General features: G+C 37.7%; 2 protein-coding genes across 2 annotated transcripts; both read right to left on the reverse strand.

Annotated features, from left to right (window-relative positions):
- Positions 1-3,499: 3,499 nt before the first annotated feature.
- On the reverse strand, positions 3,500-8,964 carry LOC592660 (ubiquitin-protein ligase E3A). Its single transcript, XM_030973761.1, has 7 exons — positions 8,749-8,964; positions 7,717-7,818; positions 6,277-6,398; positions 5,909-6,058; positions 4,972-5,149; positions 4,382-4,484; positions 3,500-3,914 (listed from the first exon to the last, which is right to left on the reverse strand). The coding sequence occupies exons 1-7, from the start codon at positions 8,947-8,949 to the stop codon at positions 3,556-3,558; spliced, it is 1,215 nt and encodes a 404-aa protein (XP_030829621.1). The 5' UTR covers positions 8,950-8,964; the 3' UTR covers positions 3,500-3,555.
- LOC105444950 lies at positions 8,942-14,298 on the reverse strand. The gene is made up of 7 exons (XM_030973762.1): positions 13,977-14,298; positions 13,375-13,447; positions 11,990-12,197; positions 10,978-11,108; positions 10,121-10,242; positions 9,335-9,418; positions 8,942-9,008 (listed from the first exon to the last, which is right to left on the reverse strand). Exons 1-6 carry the CDS (start codon positions 14,108-14,110, stop codon positions 9,340-9,342), a joined length of 747 nt encoding a protein of 248 aa, XP_030829622.1. The 5' UTR covers positions 14,111-14,298; the 3' UTR covers positions 8,942-9,008; positions 9,335-9,339.
- Between the last annotated feature and the right edge of the window lie 2,914 nt (positions 14,299-17,212).

The following is a 17,212-nucleotide window of genomic DNA, read 5'->3' on the forward strand; positions in this document are numbered from 1 at the left end:
TGTCACAAATACTAAATTTCTTCAAACATTATAACACATTATAAAATTATTTGCGGAAGAAGGACTGTCATTGTAAGCAGATTGCTTGATATTACGACAGCCCCAGACAAAAACTCACGAAATTTATGAACACATTTATTAAGCAGAAACGGATAGGTAATTGAATATACAAATTTCGATGATGGTGATGCAGATGAGGATGATGATGATGATGATGATGATGATGATGATGAAGATGATGATGATGATGACGATGGTGATAATGATTCGAATGAAAGAAGAGATGACATGATAAAGAATGAAGAGTTGACACCGAAATTCTACATTGAGTATTCTGATAATAACATCGTTTTAACTTTGGCCTTAAATGAGTAGAGAGTGCAACATGATTTAATAGATTCTGGGAGAGAGTTCCATGATGTCTTATAGATCTATGGGCAATAAGTAATTTTGGTTTTACAAGATGAAAATTTGAGGAATTACGGGTAGGGTACGAGTGAATAGCTTTATTCATAGTGTAAACGTTTTGAAGTGAAAGAGGGAGCATATTATTTAAATACTTAAACATGATCAGTAAACTTTGTAGCGAATTTATGTCGAATATTGTTAGGGTTTTCAGTTTGTAAAATATTGGACTTGTGTGAAATAAATATGGTGAACCAGTACATATACGAGGGGCTTTCTTTTGCAATAAATAAATAGAGTTGATTTTAGTTTTGGCGCCGGTGGCTCATACTAAATTGTAATATGTTATATACGGTTATATCAATGAATTATAAAGCATAACATATTTCCTCATTTTATATAATAAACCAACGTTCCTAGAGATAGAAGTAGTGATGTGACGTATATGTTCATTCAAGTTTAGATTTTCATCGATAATGACACCCCAAAAATTTGTTGTTCTCTTTCTTTAGAGAGGGACATTATCTATAATTATGTTGTAAGGAAAGTCAATGACATGAGAAGTCGCGTGCTTGAAATACATGAAATTTGTTTTATTTATCTTAAGGGATAACTTATAGCATTGAAACCATAGAGATAATTTTGGTAACTCATTATTAAGTGTATTTACTAAAGTGTTTAAATTAGGATGTGAACAGCAGATATTCGTGTCATCAGCAAATAGGACAAATGATAATAAAGGTGTTGTATTGGTCAAATCATTAATATATAATAGAAAAAGCAAAGGGCCTAGAATTGATCCTTGAGAAACTCCACATTTGATAGGCAGGAAACTATACAAAATATCATTATACATTACATATTGTTTCTGTTAGATACATAGCTCTCAAACCATGACAGTGCAACTCCCGTAACAGTAAGGTTTTTCAGTAAAATGTGGTGGTCCAGTGTATCAAAGGCTCCTATTAAATGTTCTTTATTGGCCATAGCATTCGTTATTTTATCATATAATTGTACTAAAGCTTGGTCAGTTGAATGTCCTTTTCTGAAACCATATTGATTTAGATTTAGGAAATGAAAAGCATTTAAGAACTTATAAAGCCTATATTGTAAATAATATTTTCTAAGATTTTGGATATGCTGAGAAGAATAGCAATAGGCCTGTAATGGCTAATTTCGTGAGGATTGTCTTTTTGAAAAACAGAATTTACCTTAGCAATTTCCAATGACTCGGGACATTTCCCGGTATCAATTGATAGCTTTAAAATGTGATAAAGTGTATGACGTGTTTAAGAAGGGAAGTAAGGTTGTACTAATTCTATCGTGACCCTGTGATTTACTTAATTTTAGATTTTTTGTTATTTCGGTTATTTCATTATAGGATCAGTGGGATTAAAAACAGTAATGAATTTGAAGGTTCAGGTGTATTAAGTTTATTTGCTAAATTAGGTCCTATGTTTACAAAATAGGAATTAAAGGTATCGGCTACATCTTCAGACTTTATAACGGTATCATCTATTGTAAAATTATCATTGGGCAATTGTTTAGTTTTTTTTAAATCAAATCATTAATAATCCCCCATGTTGATTTCATATTTGATTTCACTCTATTAGGTTTGTCGGAATAGTAAATTTTACGAGAGTTTCGAATGGTGTTAGTTAATTTATTTCGGTATGTTTTATATTTGTTTTTGTTATGAATAGTTGAGTCCGTTAGATAAGCCTTGTGCAGTTTTATTCCTCGTGTGTATCGATTTTAGAATTGCTTTTGTTATCCATGGCATTTTACAGCGCTTATTTTCTTGTTCGCAGACACTTGAGGAAAATGTTTGTCATAATATATCTGCAATTTCGTATTAAAAAGTTCGTATGCTATATCTGCACTTGATTCATTAAAAACGTCCATTTTTCCGTTGCTGATCACTTTTAAACGATTCAATATTTCGGGGTGTTTCTTTTATGTACCGGGTACATTTTTGATTTAGCTGAATTTTCATTGTAATTTCATTATTACATATTGAAAAAATTGGCAAATAATCAGATATTATCAGAATATATTAATACACTGGGTTGGATACTCAAATCTGTGTATATTGTAATTATAATATTGGCGTAAACTCATGTACCGCCATGTTAATGATACATGTACAAATGACAGAATCTACTGTTAAATAAATGCCACGAAAAATGCATAATTTAAACGGTTTGTTGTTTCCTCATTTATCAACCGTGGATAATTCCATTTTATGTTCCTATTTTAGAAATGCGGTACAGTATTCTTAATTCATGAAAAGTGTGTGGATTGTTATCATTCGATAAAACATACATACTCATTCTTTATTAGCAAGACGAAAGAAAAAGAACAAAGATCTTAAGAACATTTAATAGTAATAATAGGAAGGAGTACTGAGAATCTGTGAACGAAGCCAGGCTATTGAGAACAAAATATATTAATTGAAATTGATAGTAATCATTAAATTAAATCACATAATAATAGAGAATTAGTTTGTTTAGCGCTTTACAATAATACCTGTTACCAATGTCATGTCATGTATTATAGATATAACAAAGAAAAGTTAAGTCTTCAGAACTTTCTAAAGGTTTTTTAAAGGAAGATAACATATTCCTATTTAAATTGAAGATATCTGTATAGGAATAATTTGCTCGATTAAGTTCACAAGATGCAGATTTATCTTTTGAAAGGGATTGGATATCTTTGTCTAAGATTCTTTTTCAAAATCCTTGATTTAGCTCATGCAGCAATTATAATTACAAACCTTTAGGTCAGTCAGGAACTTCCCATGACGCTTACAACCAAATCGCCTTTGTGTTTATCAGATATCTATGATTAGAAATTAGAAATTTCAAATACCGTTTTCGCAACGGTTTTATAACACTACAGTCTAAAGGGGAAAAATGAGAATGGTAAAACAGGTCACTTAAAGAGTTTTACTTTTCTTTTTGTAGGCACTTTATGACCATTTTGAAGCGCAATTTCTATTAGGGCTTCAATATTACACCATATCATAGACCAGGCGCGTACGCGGGGGGGGGGGGGGGGGGGGGGGGGGGGGGGGGGTCAAATCCCCCTCAATTTTTTTTCTCGTGTGTGTTTTGGAGGGGAAAAAAAGCACAAATCCAGCACCTAGGACTAGCGTCTTCCACCGAACAGAAGCTGCACGACGCCTTGTACGGCCTGCTGCAATATTGATGGTTCGGGAAAAGGCGCCGTCGCAGAGACACAAGGTGGTGCCTCGACCTCCAAGTGAAACCCCCTGGTCTCAATGGCCATCTTAAGCCGAAAACGTAAATCCTCTTCGGTCTCGTACTCTGGTAGATCCATGGACAGAAAATCTTTGCAGGTCATCACCTCTGGCATTAGATTACCGGGTTCCGGGTACTTGTTGGGCTCGTCAGGATCTAGGTATTTGTCAGCTTTGTTGTCCAATCGTCTCACAGGGAAGCGAACAAAGCCACCAACAGGAACATGGTCAGCACATGTCAAGAACTCTGAAAGAAGCAAATAATATCAAGGGTTTACATGAAGCTTAATCAACTACTTTAACAATATGAAAGTATACTACAGTGAAACTTGTATGTAAAGACATCTCAAGGGTGACTATAAAAGTGGTCTTTATGTACAGGTTCTTTTAGTACATTTTTCAATGAGAAACACTATTCAAGTGAAATTAAAAAAGTGGTCCCAGTAGGCAGGTGGTGTTTCTATACATATGATTATTATAAAGGCAGGTTTGCATGTATTTATGACATCTTAAGTTAACTTATGAGTTTCAAGATATCAGGAGGGAGAATAGACAGAGATAGAGGTAGATAGAGAGAGAGAGAGAGAGAGACATGGGTCTGACGGAGAAAGGAATTATGTATCTAGAGAAATTGAGGGAGAGAGAGAGATATACAGTTAGACCAGGGATATGTGAGTATCCCTGGTTAGACGCTTTGTTTTCCGTATTTCTTACTGAGGAATTGTCTCTTGTCGTTTTCCTCAAATTCATCAAACACCTTCCAGAACATCTTGATGACCTTGTGGTCCTCGCAGTAGGGATCTAAGTAATAGACACTCTGCAGGGTAATCGATAAGTACATGAAACGTTTAGTTGTCGGTATGAAAATAGGTACCTTATATCGGTGTCAACTGATAGTTGACCGGAAATTCGGAAACGTAATGGGTACAAGTACATAAAACGTATTTACTACTGTATATGATGGTAGGTACCGGTTTACCATATTTATTAATCAAATATGTACCGGTATACGGGTATGAGTAACAATAGGTACCGAACAACCTGCAAGGTAATGGGGTACATACATGAAACGTTTACTTGCTGTCCCATATAATAATAGCGTAGTTACAAGTAGCACGGGGATGGTAAATTCCCATCATCAATATGAGGGCATTTAAAGAGCAATCCTGTCTTTGTTTAGGGGATATTTCTACTACGACATTCTTACAAAAATGCCAAAGAGGATTGAGAAAACTCACAAATAACTTTTCATCTTTACAGGAACTCAGCCGTCGCTTTAAAAAACAACCATTGCAAAGTCTTACCAATCTGAAAGCGTTCCAGTCCAATTCTTCACCCAGGATGACGTCTCTCAGATCTTCTGCTTTGAAGATAGTCTTCATGAGAGGTGTCATGGAGGCTAGTCTGTTGAATCCTTTGGTAAAGGCCGCAAGCTGAGGAATGGCTAACCGCTTGGTCATCTTTTCCTTGATGTACAGTTCCCTATTACACCGAAAAACGAAATGAATATATACAATCCGGCAAAAGTGCCATTCATAACGTTTTCGCTTTTGACATACCGTCCAAAACATGGGATAGGGCATATAGAAATATTACAACTACTAAAGGACCCCCTGAATTCGACTCAGTATACCTAGTAAATTTTGATTTTTGTCATCAGCAAGAACATAAACAATGCATGGACATCAGATTGTGTGATGCATGCTCTACTAGTATGACAATTGTTCTAGACAGCTGTCAGTATTCTACTGATTCGTAATAGTATTCATAACTTCAACTCTCTACCAAAGACTTGGCTAACCTTCAATATAACATAACAAATCTAATTGCAACCCTAACCCCAAACTTGTTACTGGAAAATATGGAGGATCACCCACGTTTTAATCGAGAAGCACTCGTTGTTTTTTTTAATAAAGGTTCGTTATACCTATAGGTTAACAATTCCTAAGAGATTTATCATTCCTAAGCACAAATTTTTCACCATACAAGGAGGCTCATAATTCCAGGGAGGTAGGTGCTTCTCTGATAATTCCTTACATTTTTTAGCGTACGGCTATTCGGAATGTTCGTTGTTTCAAAGGTTCATTGTTCCGTGAAAAAAGCGATACATTGTTCTATATTTTATTTATGAAGCTTGGGAATTATATATAAACCCTATTCCATTTTCGGAATTACCAACCTTATGAATTATGAACCTTCGAGGTATTACAATTTCGGAATCACTTTAAATCTCGGACTTACAAATTCTCCTTCGTGACGGGGACATTCTCGTCCCCTGGCCGGAGTTCTTCGAAGTCCAAATCCAGGGCTTCCACGTTCTCCGCCTCTATTTCACGAAGCTGTTTAACAAACCCTTGGTCCATTTTCTCTAGATCAATAGCTTCAGGGTCTCTATCGAGAGATTAATTATTTCATTGTAAAATATAGGGTGCAAAAGTAAGATCGAAGTTATTATGTTATATTTGTTCTTTCATTTTTGTTGTAAATGTTTTTTTAAGTAAAAGCTAACCCAATATTAGGGAAAATGTGTCCCCAAATTTGGTAAAAATTTGTTTTAGAGAGTATCATCCGGATTTATCCAGTTTCATCTGTCTGCGACCGGTTCATACCTGTTTGAAAGCAGCTTCTCGTAGAGCTGCTCAGGGAAAGGCACGGTAGTAACAGCTTCGTTGAAGATTAAGAGAGCAAAGAGGAGACCGATCTTCTCCAAGGTGCTATAATCCAGATACTCCTGCAAGAATACAACGATGACAAATTCTATTTAAACCAGTGGATTAATTGTGAAACAAATTTTAGTGGACACGAATGAAGAAGAGGTAGGAGAAGAAGAAAAACAAGAAGGAAAAAAAAGAAGAAGAACAAAAAGAAGAAGAGAAAGAAGAAGAAGAGGGAGAAGGAAAAGAAGAAAGAAAAAAGAGGAAGAAAGAAGAACAAGAGGAAAAGTAGAAGAGGAGAGGAAGAATTAGAAAGAGAAGGATGAGGAGGAGAAGAAAAATAAGAAGAAGAAGAAGAAGAAGAAGAAAACGAAGAAGACGAAGAACGTTTCTGAAATTTAGAGAGAGTCTCCTTTCTAGCTGCAATGTTGTATCCGCTGTGAGTATATCTAGTAGTTCTATATACTCATAATTATTATGAGCTGTTCTATAAGTTACAGTTGAATTCAACTATATATGCATTGGATGTAAACAAAACTGCAAATGAATAACATCCGACTTAGTTATGTATATCTAATATTTAATCTAATATCGTATCGCTATAAAATGTAATGAGCATCGCGAAATGACTTCTTAAAAAGAAATACCTTGATTATTTTGTTATTGATTACTGGACTGTAATATTATTATGTTTTATTCTATGCTTTCTTAGAGTAAGGAATACTTACAAGAATTAAGATGCAGGAAAAGGGTTGTACGAGCCCGGTGTACAATACGTGTTCCGGCGCCAACTGCTCCGCGATCATCATTTTTACACTAAGCGAGCTCTGAACTTCAATCAGCACCAAACACTAAACGTAACCTTAATCCCAACCCTTAACATAACCTAAAACACAATTTCAGTCCTATACCTGACACAATATAACGCGATAAGAAACTTCTGAGATAGCATTTTTACAACTGACCCCAACTATCCACAGGTCCTTTCAACATGGAGAAGTCCCACTTTTTACATTTTTAGAAAAATCACTGCCAAAGTGATAAAGATGCTACGTGAATATCTTTTGGTTTTGTCTCGAAAAGAAACACCTCCCCCTGTTTTCCATAGAATGTACCGTTGATGAATAAATGAGTAATGATTACTTTCATGAGCAAATATCCAGTATTCGTCTGTTTGTGTGTTGTTTGTTTTTATGCGAGGAGGGGGGGGGGTTGTTATGTTTTTGTATTTGATTTTTGTACAAATGCCCATTCGCAGATAGAAACTCGGAAGTGGCTTATTGGAACCTTAAGACTAACACCATATCCCTGACCAAATAGAGCCCTGAGTCAAACGTCGCAGGAGCATTAGTTAGGGTATCGAGAAAAAAAGTAAGATATTTTAAATTTCCATACCGGGTTGAACCACACGTTTGAAGAAACAGCATGATCATCGATCTTCCGAAATATGTGAAGGTCTGGGTCCAACAAGGCGGAGAACAGACAATGAAAGAATTCCTGCAGAAATATAATCGAAGCATAATTATTGTAATTCAGTTTAAATAATTATGGGCTAATTCTATTAAAACTTTCATCAGTCCCAAAGTGGAAAGACAGATTTTTATGTCAATTTATATTCAAAACTCTACAATACATGGTGACGTACTATCAGACATTAATGTCAAAAGATCTTTTATTTGCCCTTATACTTTAATAACAGCATTCAGGGGTATTTTTTTTTATTTCATAGATGCTTTCGTTTGTTCATGGTATGGATATATGGTACCCATACCTTGCTCTACTTTTATATTTTTCTTTCTTCAACATGTTTAGTCTGGAGTACTTCAAATCATGCTTCGAACTTTCCTATTTTGTTTTCTTCTTCTTTTATTTTCTTTGTGATAATTCCAAGTGGTATGTACGCTTCACATTTCCTGTCTTATAACACTGCTCATTCACGTGGGACCTTTGTTGCGCGCAGTTGCTATTCATGTTCATTTTAGAAAGAAACCTGCATGGCGTATTTATTTTGTTTCAGGGGTTTACCGACACTAATCTGAAAGAATCTTAAAGGCCTGTTCAGATATGGCGCGGTGAATAGTCGAATATAAAAATCGCGGCGGTTTTTTTTTTTGTTGTTGTTGTTATAAATGTACATGAATGGCAACTGCGCGCAACAAAAGACTTGGGCGTATTCACTGATCTATGTGATAATATAAAATACAAAAAATTTAAACGTATTACACTTTACGTTATCCTAAAGACACCCGCCGTGGTTTTGCCGCATCATATCTGAAAGAGGCTTAAATGTTCACCGTGTTCATGTTATATGAAGGACTTTTAGAATTGCACGTCGACATAGTGGACTGCCACGTGTGACGTCCATAAAATGACGTCACACGTAGCAGTCCACTATGTCGACGTGCAAATCTAAAAGTCCATGTTTACCTTACTGGGGCCACCAACATCTATCGCATACTCCCCTTCAAAGTTTACTTTCAAAGGTTTGAGCCAGACGGAGTTTGAATCCGAATCGTCCCAGTATTTCTCGACATTTTCCAGCGCCGACTGCACGATATTATCTCGCTCCACTTGGAACTGAAGATAATATGTTGGAATGATGGGTAACTGAGCTTGTCCCCGGCACATATCGTCTCATAGATATGTCGCCTGATAGCGTTCTCTTCTGAATTCAACATTTCTCGGTCCTGTATCACAAGCACACAAACGAAACCCACAAAAGTAAACATACGATAAACAGACAAACAAACAACAAATACAAACAAACAACACAAATGATAAAACGAATTAAAAGCATGAAAATATTCATAAAAGCAAATCCATCACAAAAGGAAGAAACATAGCATAACAACAAAAAATATATTAGCATATAAAAAAAATGAAAACCTATATGTATAAGCAAATTAAAAATATAAAAAAATTCTTGTAATGATCGACAATTGACTTTCGTCGCATGTTTAATTTGTATGATATTCTCAAATTGCCGAAATGTATAGTAAGCACAATCTCTCACCTTGATCAGACCAGCTTCAAGAGACACGTACTTCCATTTTGTTCTGACGTTGAGTAGAAAAGGTACGTCAACAAACGTGAAGGCCTATTTATTTTAAAAGAATGCATAAAATTAAAATGCAAACCACTCTCTCTTTGTATAAAGCAGAAGGTTCAACGCAACGGCAAAAACTTACTAAACGTGCTAAAACCTTTTTATTTATACGTGATACGACATTACAGTCATATCTTCTACTATCTCTGTGGAAAAAGGCCCGTTGTGATGCAATCGGAAAAGGTGGATAATGTGGCATATAATTTGTGCATGTAGGTATGAGGGGGTTGTGTGTCCGGACGCTTAACAAAAATAAAGCCGCTAACTTTCCCTTTGGATTTAACGAAATGAATGCATCAATTAGCTCTAACCATCATACATATTTGTCCTTAATAATATTGTCTACCATAAGATTTTTGAAATATTGCGTGTGCACAACCTGTCTGGACACACAAGGTCTGGATATAATACATAGCACACGCCAAAATATGAACAATTTACCAAGTCTCGCTGAATGTCACATCCTCTGCACACAGAAATGGAAATTACGGGACTGCACACATTTGTGTTGGTCCATATTGTTTTAATAGCTACTACTTGTCATATTTAGGATAAGAAAAATCCTTTTCAGGGTATATATTCTTTTGTGATGTTATCCCAAACCTAAACCAAACAACAACAAAAAGCTAACACATACTTTTGACATTGACCAGTAGTCAAGCTTCTCTTTAAAAAAAGTGGAGTGATTCTAACCTTGGATCCGGACGTGGTATTCCGGGCGTACTGGTGTAGGTCACCGGTAAATGTGGACTAGATTCCAGGCCTTGGAGCCAGAACAAGCGACGAGACACCGGGTACCCATTTTTCTCATTGATCTTGTAAGAAATTGAAAAAAAGGAGGAGAAAATAATATGAAGCGAAGCTATTTTTTTACAAAATAAATTCAGAGTACAATGTTTAACGCAAATACGTCAGTAGAAGAATTGAGCTGTCTTTATCAATGTTGTCTTCTTTGCATCTAGCTTCTGAACCATTACAAGGAAAAGCAAAAAACTTGGTAACAGCTATAGTCATAGTGGCGTGGCCCATGGACACGTGCTCCCCGAACCAAATGGCACAAAAAAGCGAAGGCAAAAGCGAATGAGTGAGAAAAAAGTGAGAGATTGAAGCAAACGTATGAGTAGATGGACCCTATGCACCGTTCGAATCACTCGACGCCATTGCTATTTCCCATTATATTTTCCCAGTAAGACCGCCCCACCCATTCCATGATCCGAGTGGCACCTCAATAGCTAGGCCCACGCTAAGACCCCGAATACGATCCCCCCCCCCCCCCCCCCATCCTCAAACTTCACTTTATCTATATTCTCGCAAAGTACCATCTTCGTTGAACCGTATTCTACTAATTTATTTTTAAAATCAGATTTTGAACAAAAGCTGAAGCAAAGCATCGGATTGAAATGTTAGTGGAACATGGGCAGCGTGATACCCCCCCCCCCCCTAAAACTTCAACTAGTTTCAACAACCAAGGATTTTTTTTTTATCCATGATCATGAATTGGAATTCCATAATAGTAATGGCACACATTGAAATCCATGACGGTAACTAACCTCATTCAATATCCGTAGTACCTCGACGTACAGGAGATTAATGTCGGACTCCGTGATCGACCATTCAAGCGTTGCATGAAAAGCCTTCACGAACACTGTCAAAAACTCCTGGTCCTCTGACAACATCCGTTCTGTACATAACCATAACATAGTCATTTGATTGCCGATCAGAAAAGGAATAAGCACAAACGAAAAGGTAGATTCCTTTGAGAAAACATGGCACGTCATAAAGGTGTCGAGGGTTACTAATCTTAGCATTGAATTAATTTTGTCACTGTTGTTTTCTTTGGTCATGTTGTGTCTGTCATCGCAAAAAAGAACAAATATATCGAAATCAAAATGCACGAGAAAACATACAGTGCCATTATAAAGTGTTGAAAGTTAACGTAATAAATCAGTTGAAAAAGGTAAATGCAATATTATGCAAAATCATGGCTTCTCGATCATAAAATCGGATAATATATCAACATATAAATTGGTAGCAAACAGGTTTTTGTCTTTTTGTGTCGCCATCCCCTTATTTCAAACCTGCATGTTCCCTTTAAAGATAATAGTCAGGTGGAATGCTACTCAACTCGTTATAGAGCCAGTAGGGCACCAAAAAAAGGAGCAAAACTCTCAATCTTTTTAAAATTAATATAAACAATTTCTGTTAAATAAGTATAATAATCAATATTAATAGCATGGGCAAGTTTGACACTTTTTTTTTACTCTGATCGTACATGATAGTATGTTTTAGTATGTCTTTTGTTTTTTGTTTTGTTCTTTTGTTTTTGTTTCTTTTTTCCCCTTTATGTGTGATATTAGGGGTAGGCTTTCATATAAGGAATCCCTCCTTTCTGCCTATCCCAAATGCTCTTATAAATTGCCATTGTAATTTGTTATCACTTTCTTATTTTTTTATAATGCCTTTATGTATTTGTATGTTTTAAATGTTTTTATGAAGAGTGTTGAATAAACTTTGAATTGAATTGAATTGAATTAATAAACCACAATTCATATAATAGATTACCTAGTGACTGGAAAAGGGGATCGGAGCTGTTCTTCAGATTGATAAGGGTAATCCCCGTTAACTCAAGATCATTACGATATGTTTTGTCATCTGGCCTCATAGGTTGAAGTTGTTCCATGAGCGAGGTCTTGAGGGTGACCTTGCCATTTGGCGTCTCAAAGATCAATTGACTCCAGCACGTTCTAACCTGGTGAAGTGCCTTCGTCATCTAAGATGGAAGAAATTCACGAAAACGCAAATTGAAATATTTTGTATTAGTAGTATTATCATCTTTTTTATTATGTAATTATTTATCTAAAGTGATGATTGGTACTACAGAATGGAAGAATAGCAACTAGAATAGAATCAAGTATAGGTCGGTATTAAAACGATCGGACATTTACGTTAGGTCGACGTTCATAATCCGACCAAATAATGACATCTCAAATACTGACGCAGGGCCGACATCGCGCCAATGTAAAAGAAAACCCAGTAAAACCGAGTATTTCGGTAAATAATCGGGAAAATGACATCGCACCGACGTCATAAATCCGACCAAATTGTGACATCACAAAGCTGATGCCAATTGTCAGAAAATGGTAAGAATCATGACGTTGATGGGCCAAAGTAATTTTCTGACCTAATATTACATCTTTATAAGTTGACGTCGGGCCGACATCGCATCAATGTATGAACTAAGTTGGGAATAATAATAAGTAGTTCAGTAAATGGTCGGAAAACTACTTTGGCCGACGTCGTTTTTGCGATAACTCTTCTGAGCCCGGCCCCCCCCCCCCCACTCAGTGTTATTTAGGGTACGCATATGCTCGTACCCTCTTTTTGAAAGCACCCCCTATCTGAGAACTGCCAACATTTCCGAACCCCCCTTTCGCGGGCTTTTCGCGGGCTTTTCCTGCCTTGGAGACCCCCCTAAATCAGGAAAAATGTTCAATATACCCCCCTAAATTCGGAATAATTTCTCAGGAGTCCAAAGAGATGAGAAAAAAAAGAAAACACCCCCTTTTTAAAGAAATCTCCGGGTGAAAAGTCAAATACACCCCTTTTTTTTACAATTCTCGGGCCGGACTTTGTCGCACGAAAAGTACCCCTTTACCGGACATTTTGGCAACACGCATGCGGTCATTCCGACCTCTGAGTGGGGGGGCCGGGCTTCTGAGCTATATAAAATTAGGTCGATATCGGAAAAATACCTCATAAAATGAGAGAGAGAGAGGGAGAGAGAGAGAGAGAAAGAGGGGGTGGGAACGGCGTATGCAGGGGGTTGAGAGAGGGGCAATTGAAGGCCTCAAAATGAAGTTATGATCTCTAACAATTATTTTATTTAATAAGTGTATTACGAATATAATATATACTAGCTTGTTTGCATGGTCTAATACATAGCCTACCTCCTGTAATCCGTGGTCATCCGACGTTGAAACAGCTCCGTTGTCCGTTCTTTCATTCTCAATGGCTGTAGAACTATAAATGGCGGAATGATAAGTATATTCAAAAGGCACTATAATGTACAAATATGTATTTCTTTTGAGGAAGGAAAAAAATAACGGGTAGGGAGTACTATTTTTTTTTTTTTTTTTTTTTTTTTTGGGGGGGGGCCATCGAAAATTTGAAAAAAACGCACCCCCTCCCCCTTGAGCGCCAGGGGGGGGGGGGGCATCTCCAAAAAAGGTTAAATTAACGTGTTTTTACACGTTTTTTTTTCCCAGGAGGGGGGGGGGGGGGCGGGCCCCCCGGGCCCGCCCCCCCCCCCCCCCCCCCCCGGCTCCGCTACTGCCATACATTAATGCTATTAGTATCATTCTCATTATTTAATATAGTTATCATTGATATTATTATCATTAACATTATTACTTCAATCATTATTATCATTATCATTATCATCATTATTATTACTGATATCTTATTGTTTATGACTTCATGAATACCGTTTTTTCACGTTCTGTTTGTCTAACCCTCAATATTTCACAATGTATCCCCTGAAGCTACTTACCTAGTAGAAGTACTGAAGAGTTTGAAGAGCGCAACGGGATTAAACCAACTCATGAGACCGTTCTCTTCGGCACAAGTAGAATCATTTCGATGATCGTCGGAAATGGTTGAAACATCTCGGATACCCTCTGCCATCGCCTCTTTCTAAATCTTACAAGGAGGCCTGAAAAGCACGCCAGGTGTCGAAGTTCAACAGGGTAATGTAATACTCCTCCAGTCCTTCGTCTACACGTTGTGAATACTAATATAATATGCAACCTGACATATGTAACATACATATGTATCCGATAGGCATTCAGGTCTGTTTAGGCGTGATATGTCTTTGTTATGATCGATCGAATATGCTGCAGTAGAAAATAAACTCACAACCATACATATGTTCCATATTTTGCACACAGTTAGTCTTTATGCACAGACTCCAGGTCGTTAAGTACTTCAACATAATTCGATAAATTCTTGAGACGAGCGGGAGTTAGCTCTGCGATTTTGCAGGGCCAACTATATTATTTTAGGTGGGGCTAGCTCGCTTTCGTAAATTTGTTTGCCGAGCAGAAAGCGGGCTAAGTTTAGCCCAGTAATAGTCCAAGACCCCCTTTTGGCCCCAGGGGCGGATCCAGCCGGTGGCGAGGAAGCCGGGCCGAAGTCGTGAGAAATTATTTAGCGGCGACTCAGTCGACCGGCCGAGTAAGCGGGGGGGGGGGGGGTTAGGGATAGGGTAAGGGTTTATTTTTACTCAACACCCCTCCCCCTTCGACAAAAAAAAATAACGTTTATTACCAACCTTTTTTTAAACCTATTTTTGGGGGGCCAGGGGAGGTGGCCGGAGCCCCCTGGATCCGCCCCTGTTCAGCCCTAAAGTCCAGGGCTACTCAAAAATTTACCAGTGAGAAATGCATAATTATAAGTGTCAGGAGCAGCGAATTGTAAAGTAGCCCGTGCATTCGGCCTAATCTTTTAATTCAGACATTGTTATACACACCAAGACTGACAACGGTCTGTGCTTGCAAACTAGCACGCTATGGTTTGGCGCGTAAGGTTTACAATGCACATGGGAATACCCAGGGGGAATACCCAAATGGGTATTTCAAAATATTTCGCAATGCCTGATCTGAAATGTCCTTTTGAGGGGACAATCAATAAGAAATGATCTGCAGGCTTGATTATTATAGGAAATGTTTGGTGCGGGATTGAAGTTAGAAGTCACATTAATGTAGGAGATTATTATTGACTCTTGGTCTATTGGGATAAGATCACATTTTATTTCATTGGCTGCCTGCACCCCCCCCCCCCCCCCCCCCCTCTCTCTCCTTCTAGCTCTCACCCTCTTTCTCTCTCTCTCCCTCACTCTCCCTCTCTCTCTCAATTACTCTCTCACTCTCTCCTAGGCAATGTCTTTTATTGGGATTTCATTGTGATGTAGCAGTCAACAGCCAATCATATATGCGTGCAGATGTGACCAATCAGAAGTATATGCTGTTACTTGATATACATAACAAAGTATAAGACAAAGCAAAAACTAAACTAACAAAACTAAAGGGTGGACAGATAGATAGACAAAGCTAAATAATCAAAACAAATGAAGAGTCAGATTAGGATGAGATGATGAAATAAAATACCAATTGATGAGTTCGAGGGTCTTAGATTTGGTAGATACTCATGATAATAGACGAGTCGGCAGTCAGGTTTGTGATGATGGTGACCATGTTTATTGAACTACCACGGATACCGGATATATCGGATATCGTATATCGTAACATCCCCCTTCCTCTGGAAAGATTGGGAATCAGTGAACATCACTGATCGATGATTAATGACATATTGCTTTGATAACAATACTTTTGGTAGTATGCAAGTTTTGGTTATTTGCTTCCTAATGAACTTTTTCCAATCAGGTTATATAACATAAAATCTTGATTTGTTTTCAATACGTTTCTTTTGTATTGTATTAACGAATGAGTATTTAACTGTCTATATAATTATATCGTTCCACTTTCAACTTCACAGTTGATCTGCAAGATTGAACATAGTTTTGATATAACTTGATTCCTTTATAAAATGAATTTCCAAACGAAACATGTTTGGGCTAGCATCTGTTTAGACTTATAAACATTATGCTTGTCATACCAAAAATACTGTACAATGATTATACATACATACATATGAACAATAAACTTCTTAGACTACATTAAACTAAGTGTCTTCTGTGTTCTTCTTTATCTTCTCTCTTCTTTGAAGAAATTTAAGAGTTCAGTTTCAATCTTCAAACATGTATCTCGCTGGTGTACGGATGTTGCGTCCATATCTTGTTGTGGTTTGCGAGTTTGATGTTGGTCCTTTAGATTGAATGTTCTGAGGTTCTGGTGTTGGCTGATGGTTGTTGCCATTCTGTTGTGGTGTTTCTGCTTGAGTAGGTGAAGTGTAGTCTTCGTCGAACCTAACACGCTTTGGAGTAGGGTTGGTTGACGATGGAATCTCCCTCAGGTGAGATCGGTTTCGTCTCAGGATTCCTCCGTTAGGTGTTGATACTTCATACGACCTAGGCTCGTCGCAGACTTTGGATACTTTGGCTGGTATCCAAGTATGATCTTTGGGATGTAGGGCTCTGACTGGTTGTCCTACGTGGAGTGGTGGAAGATCTGGACCCGCATGTCGATCGTGCGTTTCTTTCATCTTACTCTGTCGATTCAAGAGATGATCAGTGGTGGTAGATTCTCTTGAAAGATGATGACTTGGCAGTGTTGTTCTGATGGGTCTTCCAAACAACATCTCTGCAGGTGATCTCATGTGACTGTCAACGGGTGTTGCTCTTAGGTGTGACATAGCCAGTTGACTGTCTTGGCCAGTCTGTGAACACTTTTTCAACAGATTCTTGACGGTACGAACCATTCTCTCAGCTAGTCCGTTGGATCTTGGATAGTGAGGTGAAGAGGTTGTATGGGTGATCGACCACTTCCGGCACATGTCCTTGAAGTGCTTCCCGACAAATTGTGGACCGTTGTCGGATACGATCTCCTCTGGTGGACCAAATAGACTGAAGATTCCACTCATCACGTTGGCTACTGCAGCACTTGATGTGTCAGTCAGCTTGTAGACTATCGGATACTTGGAGTAATAGTCAGTGACGAGTAAATAGTCTTGTCTGTTTAGCATGAACAAATCTGTTCCTAGTCTAGTCCAAGGTGCTGAAGGTACATCATGGGGAAGCAACGGCTCTTTCTGTTGCCTTGCCTGGTGTTC

Source organism: Strongylocentrotus purpuratus, unplaced genomic scaffold (genome assembly GCF_000002235.5).
Source record: "Strongylocentrotus purpuratus isolate Spur 01 unplaced genomic scaffold, Spur_5.0 spur5_scaffold_7, whole genome shotgun sequence".
Classification (NCBI taxonomy): Eukaryota; Metazoa; Echinodermata; class Echinoidea; order Camarodonta; family Strongylocentrotidae; genus Strongylocentrotus; species Strongylocentrotus purpuratus.